This window comes from Phoenix dactylifera, unplaced genomic scaffold (assembly GCF_009389715.1).
Source record: "Phoenix dactylifera cultivar Barhee BC4 unplaced genomic scaffold, palm_55x_up_171113_PBpolish2nd_filt_p 000554F, whole genome shotgun sequence".
NCBI classification, from domain to species: Eukaryota; Viridiplantae; Streptophyta; class Magnoliopsida; order Arecales; family Arecaceae; genus Phoenix; species Phoenix dactylifera.
The window spans coordinates 290,559-310,017 of record NW_024067961.1 but is presented as its reverse complement, the minus strand read 5'-3'; the positions used below and the strand labels follow the sequence as shown (position 1 = coordinate 310,017).

General features: G+C 38.7%; 1 protein-coding gene across 5 annotated transcripts in view; it reads left to right on the top strand.

The window, feature by feature from the left end:
• The first annotated feature begins 1,453 nt into the window (after positions 1–1,453).
• The window catches only part of LOC103708382 (ELMO domain-containing protein A), a 71,819-nt gene continuing 53,813 nt past the window's right edge, over positions 1,454–19,459 (top strand). For 2 of the 5 annotated variants that reach the window (XM_039119455.1, XM_039119454.1), the window contains exons 1-2: positions 1,455–2,213; positions 6,450–6,556. In XM_039119455.1, coding sequence (XP_038975383.1) covers positions 6,458–6,556 — 99 coding nt within the window. In that variant the 5' untranslated portion in view covers positions 1,455–2,213; positions 6,450–6,457. Of the gene's footprint in view, positions 2,214–6,449; positions 6,557–19,459 lie in introns of all 5 variants that reach the window. The other 3 variants (XM_039119457.1, XM_039119453.1, XM_039119456.1) reach the window with 3 other exon arrangements.

Below are 19,459 nucleotides of genomic sequence, written 5' to 3'. Positions count from 1 at the left end.
CCAAGAGTTGAAGATACAATCTTTGCAGGATCAGCTTGACCATATTTCATCTTTTTTGCAGAGATTTGCTCCTCCGGTACATAACTAAATCTATTTGAATATTTTATGTAATTATAATTTATTCTTGTATGAGCATGATGACTTCCGTATTTTTAGTTTCAAAAGTATTTTTTTTCTTGTAGGTTGCTGATACTTCATCTACTCATAGAGATGATGATGCCATCGACCCTTGATACATCGTAGATTGTGTACTTAGAATTTGAGATGTATGTTTTTAGAATGTTTTTTAAGTACAATGTAATCAAATATGATAATATGAATATTTTGAATGAAAAGTTCTTGTTTGTGACGTGTATTTTGTTGTCTATGTGATTTAGTGTATTTGTTTTGTTAGAATTTAATGTATACAGGGTATTAAAAATTGCTTTTACGAAATATTTTTTTTAAAAAAATTTCTATTGCCGACGCTTTTAAGCATCGGAAGTAGCAAGTGGCACGAACCTGGCACGCCTTTAACGACGCTTTACAGCGTCGCTCAAGAACCATAAGTCGACGCTTTTAAGCGTCGGTTTAGTCCGACAGAAACCAACCATTTGAAGCGTCGGTCCAAGTTCGCCGACACTCTTAAGCGTCGGTTACCTCGAGGAAGAACGACGCTTAAAAGCGTCGGCATAGATCCACGACGCTTTTCTGACGCGTCGGCCTAAACCGAGCCCACGCCCACCTGCCCGACCTCTTACCCACGCTTTGGGGGGCGTTGGCAGAAAATCTACCGACGCTTAAAAATGTCGGTAAAGACCAAACAAAGCGCAGGAAGATATCCTTTCTTTTGTAGTGATATGTATATGTATATGTATATATATATGTATATATATATATATGTGTATATGTATATGTATATGTATGTATGTGTATATATGTATATGTATATGTATGTATGTGTATATATGTATATGTATATGTATGTATGTGTATATATGTATATGTATATGTATGTGTATATATGTATATGTATATGTATGTGTATATATGTATATGTATATGTATGTGTATATATGTATGTGTATATATGTATATGTATGTGTATATATGTATGTGTATATATGTATATATATGTATATATATATATATATATATATATATATATATATATATATATGTATGTATGTATGTATGTATGTATATACACACACGCGGTCAGTTGATCACCAAAGCAGCAGGTTATGCTGTTAAAATTTTGATTAAAAATATTTATGACCATGCTGAACTTGAGTTGGGATAAGATGGGATCAGGTAAAGTGGAAGCAACTGCACATGGAACGGCAGCCATGGACCTGGATGGTTGGATGGACCAGCAAAAGTTGTTTTTTGGTTTTGCCCTTTTGCAAAGAGGTCCTGAGTTCAAATTTATTTTTGGAAGATAAAAATAAAAATAAAAAAAATAAAGAGATTAGGTAGGGTCCGTGGTGAGGGGAGGTCGGACAGACGCGTTAACTTCCGCGAGAAAGAAGGATTCACCAATCCACGATTGCGCAAAGATCGCTTCGGGTTGCAGACGGGATGCACCCGTCGGGGCGCCATCCACCCGTCGGCGTCGCGAAATCTTCTTTCGCGCGAAAGATGCAACCCAAACCCGGATGGGGGATCCAAGATTTTACCTATACGGGGTACGTAATGGACAGGGCGTGAGGGAATTCGGCAGACATTTTGGTTTGAGAGAGAGAAGTTAAACGGTTGGGCGGACTTGCAGACGGAATCGGCGGTTTTTCTGCGGGAGAGGAGCGAGAGGAGAGAGAAAGAGGGGAGGGAGAGGAGGATTTGGTGGGGCACAGGATTGGGACTACTCGCAATTGTTTTGATAAGTTCTTTCAAAAATTCAGTTTTCTTTCTGCAATACAGAGGAGATTTGCTTGATTCCTCGGACAGGTGGGATCGGATGGATTCTTGGACGAGAAATGGCGTCCACCCTTGTGTCGTGACAGCTGGGATCGATCATCTCCACCTTATCATCATCATCCTTCGTCGGTGGTGTTGACAAAAAGAGGGACTGAGATCGCGCATCCTTTTGGCATCTTCGCAAGCCATCAACAGATCGCATCATCTGACAATATAGAGGGAGAGATAGATTGATAGGGAGGGACGGTGCGTTGTTTCCTCCGACTTCGAACCTCTTCCTACCTGATGGGGCACTGGCAGCCCTGGTTCCCTCCCCGGTAAGTGACAAGACCATTTTTATTCACCATTGACGAATTAATTATCAGCGTATTTAAACAATCTCGCAATGAAATCAACCTTGCGCTTGCGTCTTATGTCTCTTTCCTGGGCTTGTTTGATTCAGGGTTCCTTCGTGAATTTATATGAAGAAATTCGTTGTGTGAGATTTCTCTTTTATAATAAGTTAAGAGCCTCATAATTTATACATTAGCCCGATGCGCATAACCAGAAGAATCCAGATTCCAGACACGGGAACATTTAAAACTATGACACCAAGAAATGTGTATGCCTTTCAGATGTTTGTAAATATGTATTGGTGTGTACATATCATAATTGATCGGCTAGGCCTATTACTCCTTAATTTTACAAGATTGATAAAATATCTACAATATGTCATTATAGACTTGATGACTTACATGTACAGAATGCCAGAGGTTGATATGCAATGTCAATGGCCTCGTGTTGATATTTAAATTGTCAAGGTCCATCACAAATTGTCCAAGTATCCATGACATCTTGAAGCCCAAACCTTACGTGTCTGGGTAACATCAAAATGTGTTAATGCTCTGATAGTGCATAGCACTTATACTGGTGTAGAGTGCAATGACCACCTCACCAGCATTTGATTCATTGCTGTTTTCCCCCTATTATTTGCTTTAAATTTCCATCAACCTGGTTAATTGGAACGTTGCATTCCTTGTGCTAATATGAACTCAATGTTTCAAATATCGAAGACCATACTGCGATTAAATGTCAATTTTAGTTACACAAGTGGACTAGCATTTCCATGTCAAATTTACAATTTGTTGGAGATATGACAAATGCTGGTCTAGCCAGCTTTGTGGCCTCATGATGCATGACATGCTGCTAGCTGTTATAATAACAAACGTAGTTAGAGACAACTCTTATCTAGCAAGATTGAAATAGTCTCCAGAAAAGAGTTTTTTGTTTCCCCAATTTGTGGAAAATCCTTTTTTGAAAGCAAAAAAGGAAATGCAAGAAAGAAAAACTCCAGTTTGCCTAAACTTTTGTTCCCTCAAAAAAAAAAAAGAGTCCAAACTTTTGATGTCCATGGAAGGCTGCTACTGTTGCAAAGTTTGCTTCAAGTAACGTTGAGATAGGTGGTCCTATGAGAAATATAAGCAGGTAGCCTCATCCTCCCAGTTTGAGTCCAACCTACTGACAGTATCTGAGCAATGGGTTAGCTTTGCTTACCAAAATCCCACAAGTTAAAGCATTCTTTTGACAAATGACATGTAGCTCACTTATGGTCATGGATTACAGAGTCAAGCATATGTTTCAAAGACTGAAGTTTTGTTTTTGTACTTATCTTTCAGTCTCTTATCAAATGATCTTACTTGCTTTTCAGAGCACTTGTTCCTTTTAAAACAATGTTTTTACTACTTATATTTGGTTTTAACCCTGATTTAAGTCTCGGCAGTTTTACGATGTTTTGGTTTGCTGTAAATGGCTCAAAATGAAAGGAAGCCGGATCACAGAAGCGGCTTCCATGTTTTTGGTCTGGTGGAAGTGGTCATCAAAGTGCCTAATTTATGCCTTGATTTTCAGAAAAAGTTCCAAAGTGACTTCAGCTATGGGTGGTCTGAAGTCACTTCGGGCAATTTACAGCCTTCACTTCCAACCACCTATGCTGAGCCAAACACAACCTTATTGGTTTTAGTTCCAATTTTGTCAATTTTATTTTTAAATTATAGAGTGTTCTAATAAAATCAACTAAAATTAGTGAAGATGTTAGAAATAATAAAAAGTAGATTATTTTTTAAATATATCTGTTATTTAGGACATTGCATATGTCAGCAGTTATGCACTAAAATAATCAAAAACAGTAAAAAAATAATAGTTCAAAAAACATGTCTTTAATTATAATATTTCAATTTACTGTTTGGTGCCAATCTGAAAAATTATATTATATTGGAGCTTCAAATGGTAAATATATCAAAAGTTTTACTTTTTTCCTTTATATTTCTTTGGAAATTTATGTTGCAAAGCTTCCATCTGAAAACTTGTAATTGATGTTTCTTTTCTAGAATAAAATGTTACTCAACATTTAAAGAGATGAAAAGACGGCAATAGAATAGCATAAACACCCCATATATACAACAAATTTGGCCCTATAGGTTAGTGTCAGTGAGAACTCTAAAATTGACCTCAAATTTGGACTGATTCTGACCCATGTCAACATATTTTTGTTTCAGATGAATAATAAAACCATGTGTAACATTACACCATAGGTAGCAAATATGAAAATTGTGTGGCATTTTTAAAGGAATTTTAAATAAATATTATTTTTTATTTAGATATGTTGTTTTAAATATTAAGACAGTTAATCAGAGACTGCCATCAGCAACTTTCCTCTTTCCATATTTGATATATGTTAAGACCTTGAGTTCGCATTGGAATATGACCCTAAATTGATGGCCAGATAGTCCCTATGCCATTATCTATAAGAAGACGACTAGGTAGCCTATCCAGTCCAAACTTTAGATTAGAGCTCAAAAATTATGATCAGTGATGATATCAACTATTAGGCAAATTTTATAGTTGGACCAATTGTTTTGTCTAAGACCCCCACCCCCCAACTCCAATGCAAAAAACAAAAGAAGAAGGAGAAAACAAATGGTTCTAAGCTTTTTTGCCTCTTGTTGCTAGTACACCTACATGGCCTACTCTAGCCAAGATTTAAGGCTTCGTTTGGCAGTAGAGCTTTCGAAAATAGAACTTTTTGAAGTAGAGCTTTTTGAAGTAGAACTTTTATAAAAAGCTATTTGCAATTTGGTAACTATATTTCTAAAGTACTGTGGAACTTTAATATATCTTTGGTAAACAAATTGAGAAAGCACTTTTGGTATGACAAAATGACCATAAAGGACATTGCATAATATTATACAACATAACATAATAAAATATAATATGTATTAATACGTAAATATATGATATATTATAATATTACTATAATATAATATTATATTATATTTATAGTATAATACGATAATAAAGATATAAAATATTATAGTTATTATTATATATTAATAAATTTAAAGGGATATTTTATGTAATTATAGTATTTTATTATGATTTTTTGGTCTAAAAAAAATTTTATAAATCAAAACAGCTTTTCGACGTATGCTAAAAGTGCTTTTCCGGAGAAGCTCCGCTTCTTCCCAAAAGTTGTTTTGACTTTCTAACAAAGCTAAAATAGCTTTTCGATTTTTTTACGAAACACCTCTATTTCATCCAAAAGTACTTTTGAAGGGTCAGAAAGTGCTTTTTGACCCACCAAAAGCTCTACCAAACGGAGCTTAAATAATTTTTTATTATGTACTATCAATGTTTAGATCTTGATTTTGGGATCTTCAGTGAGCAGGTCTTTAATCATCAGATTTGTCATAATTGTGTTGTTCTTTACTTGAACACCAACCTCTCCTTGAGTAGCTCGATCAAACAGGGGAAGAACCCTTGGTGATGTACTATTCGTGCCTCCTATCCCTAATAATCTGATCCTATTGGGTGGTTGTATATCTTGATATTTTTTCATGTTTTGGTTTATTATAGTTAGTTTAATACCTAGCGTCATTAACTTATGGCCTTCATCTTTTGTGCAGATAACCTCTTTGTTCAGCCATGATAAACTTGGTAGTAGAAATACAAGATATTAATTTGAGATAAAGCACAGATGCAGGAAATTATTAGGAAGAAGAGGAATGAAGGAAAAAGATGATGATGGTGATGATGATGATGGTGGTGTTTTGTGGAACCCATCAATTAAAAATGTTGTTATTTATCCAATCAGGAATATTAAGATGTTTACACAACCCTGATGAATCTAAGACTTCTAAATCAACCTATTATCTAACTAGGTCATTTTTGATATAACTCTACTAAAAGTAAACTCCAATTTACACTAAACTTGACTTTCTTATTTAAAAAAAAAATCTCAACCACTATTTTGTAGTAACCTTTGTAAATTTCAGCTGTTTAATGAGTACAATTTAAAGTAGAGTAAATTTACATACAATTGAATTTACATGAGTTTTTCTTTGTTTATCTTCATTCCATTTGTGAGTTTGGAAAATCATTAATTACGATGAGACCATGCAACCTTTGATCGAGCTGGTAATGACCTTGTACTGTAAAAAATAAGTCTGCTTAAAGGCTAGCTTTGGACATTATGCAATAATATATTATTCTAGCTAATAAATTTATGGTTGTTGCAGCTGATGCTATGGTTGGACCCCGGTCATGGTTTTCGGGACTCTTTTACCGCTCTAGTAATAAACGTCAAAGTAGTGGCGAAAAAGATTTTACTCTAACCTTTGTTCAGGTAAGTTGCATTATAAGCAATCATATATCTTTTTAAGAAAAATATCCAACATTTTCATCTTTGATTCATGTTAATATGGTTTTGCCTTGTCTACCGTAAGCTATATGTATAACACTATTTTTCATCGTAACAATCAGCTTTTTGATCACTTCTTGTTACTTTATATTGAAGTCATTCTAACAGAAATTTCTAGGTTAAAAAGTTTACATAATGAGTAGCAAGGTCTACTCCGATACCGGGTGCCATATCAGTTGGTGATCGGTTCGGTACAGTACCAATTCAGTACCATACCAACAATCGATACACTGTAGTGTATCGCTACGCCTTGTTTTTTCATTTTTATGTCTTGAGGGATTATTTCAATGATTAGGGTTGGTTGAATTTCAATTATGATGCTACTTTGATGTTTTTTCATGTCAGGTTAGTTTCGAATATGATATAATTGACTAATGAATGCAATTATAATATAATCAAATGCGTGAGTACATATAATTGAATATGCATATGTCAAATATTTGAATTACAAAATATTTATTGGCATCTAATTTCTCGTAGAGTATCCATGTCACTCACAGATGTCAAGATCCGAGTTATAGTCTAGACTTGGGATCTGACTCCAACCTCAATAATCTGTCCACCACTACATCCAATAATCCGAGCCTCCTAGATAGCCAGCCTGATATTGATCCAATGTTTGATACTAGATTGGCCATCCTAAGGGAAGATTGAGGTAGCGAATATTCTAGCCCATAATCTGGCTGAGGCTACGAAGGACAGTATCCACTTGAATACAACTTCTCAGATGAAAAATATCCATACAAGTCATACCTTGGCCGTGTGGAATAGGATCCGATGTATGATTCAAATCTAGATACATCCAAGAATCCTACTTTGCAGGCTAGGTCATCTCCAACATCAGCCTCATGTTTGAAACCATCTTGAGGGGCCTATCTCCTATATGCAATCATATCCTCACAAGCTATAGATTGTATGCCATGGTTTGTATCCTGTGTGGTATGAGTGAATTGCAACTCATCGGTGAGCTGACCAGAACTATAGGGCTATGATTCATATGCATCTGTACCACATCCTTCCTATACATTAGATGCATTATCTCTCTATCATTATCATCATTGCCCATATCATAAGATGATATGGCAACCGTGTTAGAAGTATGCTCTAGAAACCAATTTGGCAGACGCATTGTAATTATTCTAGGACATACAATTTGTACTTAACCCTTTTATTAATTAATAAAATTGAACATTTTGTTCATTCATGTTATTATGTGTCCATGAATCGTCCTAGGAATTAATAAGATAATAACACATATTCTCAAGAGTTGAGAATTTAAGGCATGTGTCATTAGGTAGTTAATTTCTGAATTGCTCCTGAACAATGGATCATCACCAAGAATGGTGATCGATCCGATGAGATTAGTGCACAGATCACTTTTCTTGATGGACAAGTCTTAAGTCCACAGTGTGGGCACACTGGAGTGATTGTGCAAGTGTTCGTTAGAGAACAAGGATACTGAGCGTGACCAAAACAAGAAATCACTTGGATGTCTATCCACTCGTCAGTGACTTATTTGATGCTGCAGTTAGATGACTAGTACTTAGACCTGCGATGCCTCAGCTAATCATGGTGAGATTGTTGTAGTTTGACGAACACACAAACATGGGCCCTAAGGGTCCTTGTGCAAATTGGCTGCAGTAGGTTTACTGTCGGATAGGATTGCATCTAGATGGGATCTATCGACCTTGATAGATTAGGAGGGATCCTATGTGATTTATGAGACTAAGTACGAAAGATCTCGGCCAGGACAGTTCTGAAAAAAGAAATTTTCAATTTCGAACTTGAGTCAAATAAATTTGACATAAGACAGACGATGGGGTTTGACGAGTTATCCATAACCTCCATCATGTCGGGATCCACGATAGAGATACTGTATCATACGCTAACTGCACCTAGAGGTTCATCCATTCCATTCTGCTGGGTTGCCATTATATACTGCTAGGTATCACTAGTGGATTGTGGGACTCAAAGGCATTTACTTGATGATCAGTGAACCTTGATGAGTAGTGTTGAAAATTGTTTCAACCCATTGAAAGGAGTTTCAATGATATTGTGATAGAGATCACAATATATCTCACTACCAGACAGAATAGAACCTATGGGGTCACACACATTAGAGGTTTTGATTGTTCCGATGGTTGGATTGCGATTTAGAATCGCAATTGGTCTAGATTGTCAATTTGATTGACAATTGGTTTAACCCACTAAGAGTTAGTGAGTTAAAGAAGAAGGATTTGCAATTAGATTGTAATTTAATTGATTCAATTGGACCTAATTAAATTAGACTTAACCTTATTGGATAAGGATGGGAAGGTCTAATTAATTAGAACTCTTTGTTAGATAAGAAACTTAAATCATGAAGTCCAATTTGGATCCTAATTGGATTAGGATTCACATGAATCAAATTGGAGGACACATTGGGTTCTAATTGGATTAGAATTCAATTGATCAAGAGGGACCAAATATTTTCTAATTGGATTAGAAAATTTGAGCATGAAAGGATGGGATTGTCCCATCCTTCATGCGAGCCACACAAGGGAGAAAAGGAGGGGCGTCCGAAGCTTAAAGGTGGGGTCTTTTAGAGTTTTTTTTTAATAATACCAAAATGGTTTGTCGTAAGCCAGCTTTCAAATATCCATGAGCCGCAGGAATGGAACAATTTGCAGTGGTGAAAGCGCGCTACTGAGGCATCATCCGAAGCGGGAAGATTCTCCTTTTCTTTAGATAAGTTCTAATAAAAACGGTAGTGAAAGGGTAGTAAGGGATTTTTTTCATCGACCTTGTATTCCTTATCTCGCCGTATGAATTTATTTGTAAATGCGGGTTCTTACCCCTTATTCGTCAGTATGTGATTATTAAGAGTCGCGAAGGAAGGTTCCCTGAAGGGAGCCAGGGTAGGAAGGAATGTTTAGAGATAGAGCGAAAGACCGCACTCGAGGCAGAGAGCACTTGAAGACTTTACTTCCTTATTAGGATGTAGATCGAGATTGAGGGTAAGAAGCTCCAACTCAAGTTCGATAATGACATTTTAGCAGCCTGTAACACGTGTTAAACATGGGCGATGGGTGGGGAAGAGAATCGGGAATGAAGACCACAAGGTAGAAATTCTCCTTGCCGAAAGAGATCACTCAGAAGGGCTTAAATCTAACTCCGAAAATAAAGAGTTTTGATCCTGCCTGAGGCAGAAATGGAACGAAAGTCACAATTCCACGATTAGGGATCAGGCTTGTCAACGATCTTTTGTGGGATCTAGGGAAGCGCTTTTCTTATTGAAAAAAATAGGTATATCTAAACTTTCGACCCCTGGATAACCCATCTTTGGAGGTACACCGGCCATGCCACATAAAGCGCGGACTATAAATGTATCAAACCAAAGACAAGATGCGCAAGCAAGTCTATCAGAACGAGATACCGATACAAATACCGTCGGGGTAAGCCAATGGGATACCAAAGGGCTAACGCAATCCGATAGAGAGATGCCGTTCTTTTGTGCTCTAGCGTAGAGCTCCTGTTACTCGAGTCACAGAACCCGAGGGAAAGAGCTCATCAGCATGCAAGTCGATAAAACCTAAAGGCAAGATGCGAAGATACGAGCTTGAAGTGTAGGACAAAAATCCACTGAAAATACATACATGTTAGTTAGTACCTCAAGGGCCGGACAGAAAAGGAAGTCGTAGACACTTTCTTTCAATTCGAAAGGGCTGACTTCCCGTATTCCTTAACTGTCAAATACTATGTGAGAGCTTACTCGGACTATTCCTTAACTGTCAAATATTGATTTTATCTCGGACAATACCTTAGGCCGGATTATTCTATCGACTACCTTATTCACTCGAACTATTCCTGATTGGAAGAGTTTTGAGTAGCAATTCCTTATTCAAATTATCGTCTTATAAGGAAGAGCAATTCCATCCCAGGGAAGGAAAAGTCGAATTCCATCTTTCTTTTTCCAGAGAGGACAATTCCTTTTTACAGTAATTCATGTAATTCCACCAATTCCTTATAAGATGGTGCATCTTAGGAAAAGGTATTCCTTATCTTAGGAAAAGGGGTAACACTCTTCTTCGGAAAGAGGACAAGACCTTATTCCTTAACTTACCTGTGACATTTTGAGGAGGAGATCCGTAAGGTTACGGTTGCTATTCTTAGTCTTGAATTTCTACAAACTCAAAAATTCTTTATATAAAAGGAAGAGGAAAAGGTATAAAAGACAATTCCGACAATTCCTAGCAAATTCCTTAGGTTAGACCAATTCCTTAATTGAAAGAGTGACAATTCAAAACTATAATTCCAGAGTTGACTATTTCAAAGTAAATAAAAACTATTCCATCTTTCGTGCCAGTTGAGTGACAGTATTCCTTACTAAAATGGAAAGAGGACAATTCCCACCTGTGACAATTCCGCCACCATTATTTGGAAATGGAAAGAGGAAAAGCCTTATCTTTAATGGAAAGAGGTAATTCCTTATTGTATTCCTTATGCCAATTCCTTCTTCGGGACTATTCCATAAGAGTTACAATTCCTTATTCCTAGCAAATTCTCATGGAGCTTTTAGCGGAGAAAGGATTTCCCTATCGGAGAATGAAAAGTTGTAATTCCGTCCTTAACCTTACAGGAAAGGGGTGACTTCATTTACCTTATTCAAATTCTCATAGAGTTTTTAGTAATTCCTTCTCCGGAGAGAAAGATAGCTTCCGAGAACCTCCCTTGCTCTTAGCCCAGTACTGGAGGTCGAGTGGAACTAGTTTTTCGGAAGCAAAGGTGCCCGCCCGCCACACTCCCCTTTCTCCTGTTCCATTGCAAAATCAGGGCCTCGCCTTACGTCTTCAGATAGGGCAATGATAGAATTTCTTCTACCGTGCAACAAGACTACAAATGCAAATTTCAAACTCGCCTTTGTTTGCTCTCTTCATCGTCAGAGTGCCCCGCCCCGGGACGTTGGGCACGATGTGACCCAACTTCCACATAATGGATGCCGACTCCCCAAAAAACGTCGTGTTCAGATAGTTCCAACCATTTTTGAATCTCCATTTTCACTTGACAAGAAACAATTCCGAAAAAAATCTGACTCGGAAAGGAGGCTAGACTAATTGACTGAGCGAGACTCCATCCAACTATTCTGCATCCATCTAGCAAAGCCGCATGAGTGAAGCACCCTAAACTTTGTAGTCAAGGCGAAGCTCCATTGTAGACGTGAGGATCCCGTTCTATTGAGCCTTCCCGCTTATCCTAAATACAACTCAGTCAGATTAGGACCTCAAGCTATTACCTCGACGTTTTGAGCTAGCCTATGACATCTAGTTTTTTTAGCTGCGTCTGCTTATGCTCTAGTTGTCGGGGGGCTAATTGGCTTACTGCTTTCTTTCTCTTCTTACTGCTCACTCTAGCCTATGTGCATTTTGAAGCTTGTTTAGGATTGGAGTAAGCAGCAATATTTATATCTTTAAATCGGGCATGGCGTCATTTTCGCGTAACACAATCTATCGTATTTGTCATGCAGAAACTAAACAGCAAGGTTCATCTTCGACCTGCAACTGTTCTCTATGCAATTGCCACTTCTGAAGCTAGGGATTCTTTGGCCTGCCTATGAATTGTAAGCTTTCCAAAAGTGAGAAAATATGCCTACCTCAAATAGTAGTAAAATCCTTGCAGCTTTCATCTCCGGGCTAGGGGCTGGGTTTGCAACAAGGCGAAGAAAAACTCCTAAATGGGCGGTTCCGAAGCTCCGGGGGTCCTTGGCTTAACAGCCCGGATATCTCAACACTTCGCATTTGAATAGAGGATGAACGACTAATGCTTGCTTCAAGGTCGACCCTGACCTATCCTATGAGACCACGTTTGCGCGGGCTTTCTATTTTATAAAAAGGTTCCTGCATCGAACTTTTATGGGTGGCCCTTGGCCCTGGAAGCGCGAAGAGAGAGCAGCGCGCGCAGAGAGAGCACAGCTCGAAGGAAGAGCTCGAAGAGCAAAGCAAGCCAAGAAGCAAAGGGCTATAGGAGTATCAGCTGAACCATAAGAAGAGGATAAAGGTCTTGGAGAAGCAGACGAAACATCCGATTCAAGACCCGACGAAGCAGACGCTAGAGCAGCAACCTGAGAATCTGAAAAAAAATATGATGAATTTTCTACAGTCTACGAAAAAGGCATCTTCCAAGCTTTCTGGGCTTCGAGACACTGTCGAATCAGTAGATCCGAACGTGGAAGGCCGGCAGGATCGATTGTAGCTATTTCGAAAAAAGGTGTAACGATCTATTTCACGGAACCAGCAAGATGAACAATCAGACTAAGCAGGAGTACTGGTCGCACTAGACCCCCAAACCATGGTCTGCCGTACTGGTCCGTACCAGCTGGTACAGGCCGGTACATACCAGTCCGGCTTGGGACCGGTACCGGATCAGCGTGAAATCCGGTACCAGTAGCTTATCATTGGAGAACCGATATGGGATCGGTACAGACCAGTATGGGACCAGTACGTACTGGTCCGGGCTGCCATCGGTACGCCGACCGGTATCGGTATGACGGATCTTGCCCCAAACACATTGTATGGCAAATTAAAGAAAAGGCACGTTTGCAAGCCTCAAGAGTTCCACCCAAAGATAAGGTAAATCGTGAGTTTAAAGGCTCTTTCATTGCCGTACATCATAGAATCTATCAATCAATCCAGTCCAGTAAGGAGCCTATCTTACACCTTCCATGTGTCAAATTAGGATTATATTCACTAGCATTGACTTACCTCACCTTCTAATTGAAAAGGATTCGGAGCGGAAGATACTTGAGCCGAAAGCACTCGGCACCATATGGCTATCGTTGTCGAAGTATGTTGCTTTCACCATAAAAAATGAGAAGACGACTACATCTCTCATGGCAGCCCTTTCCAGTATGTATGAACAGCCATCTACAGCAAACAAGGTACATTTAATTAAGGTATCGTTCAATTTGAAGATGTCCGAAGGAGGGAGTTTCAGACAGCATCTTAACGAAGTCAATGAAGTGACGGACCAGTTAGAATCAGTTCATTTTGACTGATGAGATCCGAGCTTTGTTAATTCTTGGGACTTGAGAAGGCTTTGGCCTTACCTTCTAGTTCTAATTCAAAGGCTCGATCGAGCTCAATTAAATTAATTCAAATTTCAATCCCGAAAGTCTTTTATTTTATTTTAAGGCGCATATACACCTATTCTCTCTGGAATTTTTATTGTTAGTATACAACCTGTTACCAAAATGCTCCCAACAACGGGAAAGAGAGCTGGTGTCATTGGGAAAGCCTTCGTTTAAGTTGCAGGTTTGGTTTGTTCCTTGTGAGTGTTAGTGAGTGGGGAATTGTAAGCTTTGAGCTTCAACAGGTTATACTTTAACATTAGCTTAGCAAATAAAGGGCGACTAGAAAAAAAAGGCTTTCCTTCCTTTTTCCCTTTGACATATATCCCAAGTACTTCTAAATAGAACTAGTGCCAAAGGTCAATCAATTACTTTATAAAAGAGATGCAAGCATTTTCCTATTTCCGCGAGTCAGCCTGATCCGTGCGCTGATCCTTCTATAGTAACTAGGAAGACAAGATCGCAAGGGAATCAGTAGTTCCATGCCTTCTACTTAGGCAACCCGAATCCACATATACCTACTCTAGCAAGAGAGCAAACTATCAACGAATCCTTCCACTTCTATAACAAAGGCTAAAAGGTGCGAACGAAGAAAGCTTGTTTGGGCTTTGAAAGGCTTCGCACCTACTTCTTGCGTCTCTCGTAAGTAAGAGAGCCGGGCGATATGAGGGATTGAGCAGCAGGAAAAAAAAGTATTTTTGTACCGACCTTATGGTTATTATTCTTTGATGGTTCACACACGAGCCGTGGTTTTGGAGTCGACATAGCTCTTTATTTACCCATGGGGCCATGAGTTTTCTAGTTAGACGAGCGGATCCAGTAATTACTCATCCTCAAAACAGTCCTTCCTTTTCTGGAGTATTATCTCAACAAATAAATAATTGTAGGAGTAAAGCGTTGATATAATTAGAAGAAGCAAACAGCAATTCTGAGTTAATAAAATAAGAAAAAAGTATAGCGAGTGAAATTCAAAAAATAAGAAAAAGGTTTGGCAGCTTGGCTGGATCGACGAATCCACTTTCCTTTTGAAAAACGTACCGGAAGGTAGAACCCAGAAAACCGCATATAAGTGAACTCAAACTACATCGAAGAGAAATGGCCTGCAAACCATTAGCCTAAGGATAGAATAGATTCCCTATCTCTTCCTTTTACTTTGGGGAATGAGACTCAGAACTACTGGTACTCTTATCCGTTATACCGTTAGCGCTCTTTCCAGTCTGGTTTGCTATCTTACCCGCTGGCTAGAAAAGTGTGCTTTCAAACTCACTTGCGCTTACTTCATTGCCCCTTCGAAGGGCTAAACAATTGGACCATTGAGTGATTGCTCTGTAAGACTACTGAACGACTAGTCCGTGGGGCTAGACCATTGTTCCACGGGGGATTCTTACTCCACTGCAGATACTGACCTTCTTTCTTTGAGGAGCACAATCAACAGCACTTCCAATGCCTTCATCGGAGCAAAAGCGGGCAAGGGAAGTCGCCGGGTAGTACTCTAGGGTAATTTACTTCCCCCTTACCCAACTGTGGGAGAAGAAGGATTTTGGAAGCAGTCCCCTCCTACGGTTTGATGATTGCTTTAATCAAGAATGGGTTATGCATTCAATCATCGTGCCCTGAAATCCTTCCCCACTAGATTTCTATCGAGTGAAATCTAGCCTTGCCCACCATTGGATATATCAGAGCCGCATTTTTGGGATTTTAAATTAAGATTAATAAGCTTGATTAGGATTTAATTAAGATCTGAATTTTTTATATGCTTGCTGAAATTTCTGCGTGTTGAAATTTCTGCGTGCTGAAATTTCAACATGCAGATTTTTGTTTTAAAATCTTGATCTTGCATGTTGTTTTTAATTAACAATGAGATTGCAATAATTAAAATCATATCTTGCATGATCAAAATTTTAGTTGATAGCATATTATAATTAAAACTTTCAGATCTGAAATTATATGCATGAGATGCATGTGATAAGGCTCAATCAAAGATTCATGATCATAAAAAGATAAATTTCTCTTTATACCTATGCTTAAAAGGAAATTGATATATGCATAAGATGCATAAGGTATGATCAAATCATGGATTCATGATCATTAAAGGATAATTTTGTTTAGGCTTATGCTTAAAAGAAAATTGATATATGCATGAGATGTGTATGTATGTTAAACAATCTTTACACGAGATGTGAATAAAAACCCACATAGGTTAGGTCATTTACATAAGATGTAAACGTAAACTAAAATGTCATTTACATAAGATGTAAACACATGACATATGAAAGGGTTTCATATTTACATAGGGTGTAAATCTAAACAAATAAGTCATTTTACATAAGATGTAAACGCATAACATATGAAGGGAGTTTCATATTTACATAAGATATAAACCCTAATCGAGATCTAAAATCTTCTCAAACAGTCGAGAGTGAATGATATATTGAGCTAGCCATATTTGATTAATTGATCTAATTGGTGTCTACAAAAGCATTAAAGGTGGTTACTTAATTAGGACCTTACTCTCTGAGTAAGAAGAGCCTCCCACCTGCTTATCTGGCCAATTGATTGATTACCTTCTATGAAGAGCTCAAAGTTGGAATCACTAAAGACTTGATTACCTAATATTAAGTCTAGAGGACTTCCACTGTAGTAGAGTTGCTAAGGTCTTTTCGGTGTTAATTTGTCTCGGCTGGACACAGTGGGCAAGTTGCATCGGAGGACTGGACTTTTCTATTAGCATGAGATGTTGTGGGGGTAAAGGTGGGGTTGGACGCCAATAACTATTAAGTGAGGACCCAATGACGACTTTACTTCTGCAAAAAATATGGTGGGACTGACTTAACCAAGAAACGGGACCAATAACTGTTAGGTGAGGCCCTTATGACTTGGAGACCAAGTAGGCTACAACTTGCTTAAGAAGCATTGTACAAAAAGTTGTACACTCATCGTTTATGTATCACCAATAACTATTAGGTGAGGTGACATGTAAATTGGTGGAACCGTAGCACCCCACTTGAAACCTAGAGTCGCAAGTTTTCGTTTCTCTACTAAAGGAGTGTAGGAGATTCGAAGAAATAGTGGAAGATGTTTGTTTTAAAAGTTTCTAAAATAAATATAAATTTAAATTCAAGTATAAAATTCTAACTAGAATCTTTACTCTGCAAATAAAAATGTCAGCCTATAATTCCTTGACCCGTATCCTTGAGAACAACTGATTGACCGGACCCAATTATAAGGATTGGCTCTGCAACTTGAAAATTGTTTTAAGTTGTGAGAAATTAGGTTATGTACTGGACCATGATACTCCGGTGTTACCAGCCCGTCCGACTGCTGAACAGCGTGAGACGCATGCTAAGTGGACGGATGATGACAATAAAGTTAGATGATACATTTTGGCATCCATGTCCAATGAACTACAATACCAGCATGAGAACATGAAGACTGCCAGGGATATTGAATCACTTGCAAGAGTTGTATGGTAAACAGAGTCGCACAGCTCGGTTTGAAGTGTCCAAGAGGCTCTTCAAGGCTAAGATGCACGATGGGCAGTCTGTCCATGATCATGGTCTGTCCATGATAAAGGACTTGGAAGAGCTTGAGAAGCTCGGCATAAACATGCACAAGGAATTGCAAACCGATTTGATCCTGCAATCCCTTCCTTTTTTATATGGGTAGTTTATAGTAAACTATCACATGAACAAGATTGAATGCACCAAACTTGAATTGTTAAACATGTTGGTAACAATTGAGGGAGCCTTGAAGAGTTCAAGGGGCACAGTTCTTGCTGTCGAGTTGACTTCTACTTCCAAGAAAAAGTCTACCTGGAAGAAAAAGTCTGCGAAGAAGCAGAAGATCGAGAAGAAGCCAAGAAAGGATGTTCGAAAGAAAAAGGCCGAAGACAAGGTGTTGCCCAGTAGACAGCCCAAGAGGGGGGGGGGGGGAATTGGGTTTTAATAAAATTTTGATACTTTTTAAGTAATCTTATAAAAGCTTTCTTGATTTTAATCTAGAAAGATAAATCAACTTATGAATAAAGCAATGCGGAAGAGACACTCAAAAACACACAAAATTTTATAGTGGTTCGGAGCCAACCTTGCTCCTACATCCGCTCCCCAAGCCTCACTTAGGAGTTCACTGTAATTCCTAGGATTACACCCAATTGTTTTACAAGTTCACAACCTAATTTGTTTTCACGAGATCACAACGAACTCGGTTGGTTTTCACAGGCTCACCGACTAGAACCAACCTGATTGTTTTCACGGGCTCACAATCCAACCCAGTTGGTTTTCTCCGGATTACCAACTATAACCTACACAATGTTGATTTTACACAGGCTTACCCACAACCATTAAACCCCTTGATTTAATCCCCTGATCAAATCAAGAACAAAAAAAAATAGAGTATATAAGTTACAGCAATATATAAACAATATAAAAGGGATAGAAGCTCTCAAACAGATTTTATGCTAGAGAAAAATGTGGCTTCTCCTTTTTTGGATCCTCTCTTGAATGCTCCGGTGGTTGAGGATCGGATAAATGAGCCTTGAATGTGAGGAGTAATTCTGAAATTAATATGAGCGTAGTAACTCCCCTTTCTCTTTTCAAAAAAAGCTCTTAACTTTCTTTTGGGAAGATGTAAACTTGAATGCTCTTCAATGGATATTTTATTCTTGTCTCCCATCTCCTTTTAAACACTTTTCAAGGCTCTCCTTTTTGAAAAATAGCTGTTGGAGAGGGTAATAGAGCCGTTCTGACATTACTGTGTAGCCTGACAATATGACCGTTGAGATTGGAATCGACTCGCGTGACTAGGAGATAGTTCGGCTGAAACTGGAGACGACTCGTGTTCTTTAGGAGATGACTCGCTTATTCTATCTCTTAATAGTAATGTCCAGGTATTTCTTTCAGGAGACGGTTCGTGATATTTAGGAGTCGACTCGCCAAACGAGAGTCGACTCGCAGCCTTCAGGTGTTGACTTGGTCTCAGTGTGCAGAACCTGATTTTGATTTTTTATCTTCTCTTGTTGGAGTCGACTCGAGCACAGTTGGAGTCGACTCGAACACAGTTGGAATCGACTCGATCTCAGTGTATTAGAAACTGACCTTCTGTCTTTCGTATTGGAGGCGGCTCGATTCTCTGACTTGGTCCTTGGAGTCGACTTGAATCTGTGTGGGGTCGACTCTAAAGCTTGGATGTTTTCGGCTGCCTTTCTGTTTTTTGTTAGAGACCGTTCTGGGGTCGACTCGCATCTGTATGTGGTCGACTCATGATCTTCTCGAGTCGGCTTGTGAAATTCTTGAGTTGGCTTGGTCTCAGTCGGACAGAAACCATTCTTCTGTCTTTCTTGTTGGAGTCGACTCGTCCATAGCTGGAGGCGACTCGATACTAATCGGAGACGACTCGATGTCTGCTGGAGACGACTTATTATCAATTGGCTTAAAAACTGGTCTTCTGTCTTTTGGTAGGAGTCGACTCGACTATAGTTGGAGTCAACTCGATATTAGTCGGAGACGACTCGATATCAGTTGGAGACGACTCACTATCAGTTAGCTCAAAAGCTGGTCTTCTGTCTTTTTGTAGGAGTCGACTCGTCCATAGTTGGAGTCGACTCGGGCACTGTACTTCAGAAAATACTTCTCTGTCTTTGCTCTTGGAGTCGACTCGCGCTCTGTGCTTAGAAATTCTTCTTTCTGTCAATCCATCGGGGGTCGACTCGCCCGAAGTAAGAGTCGGCT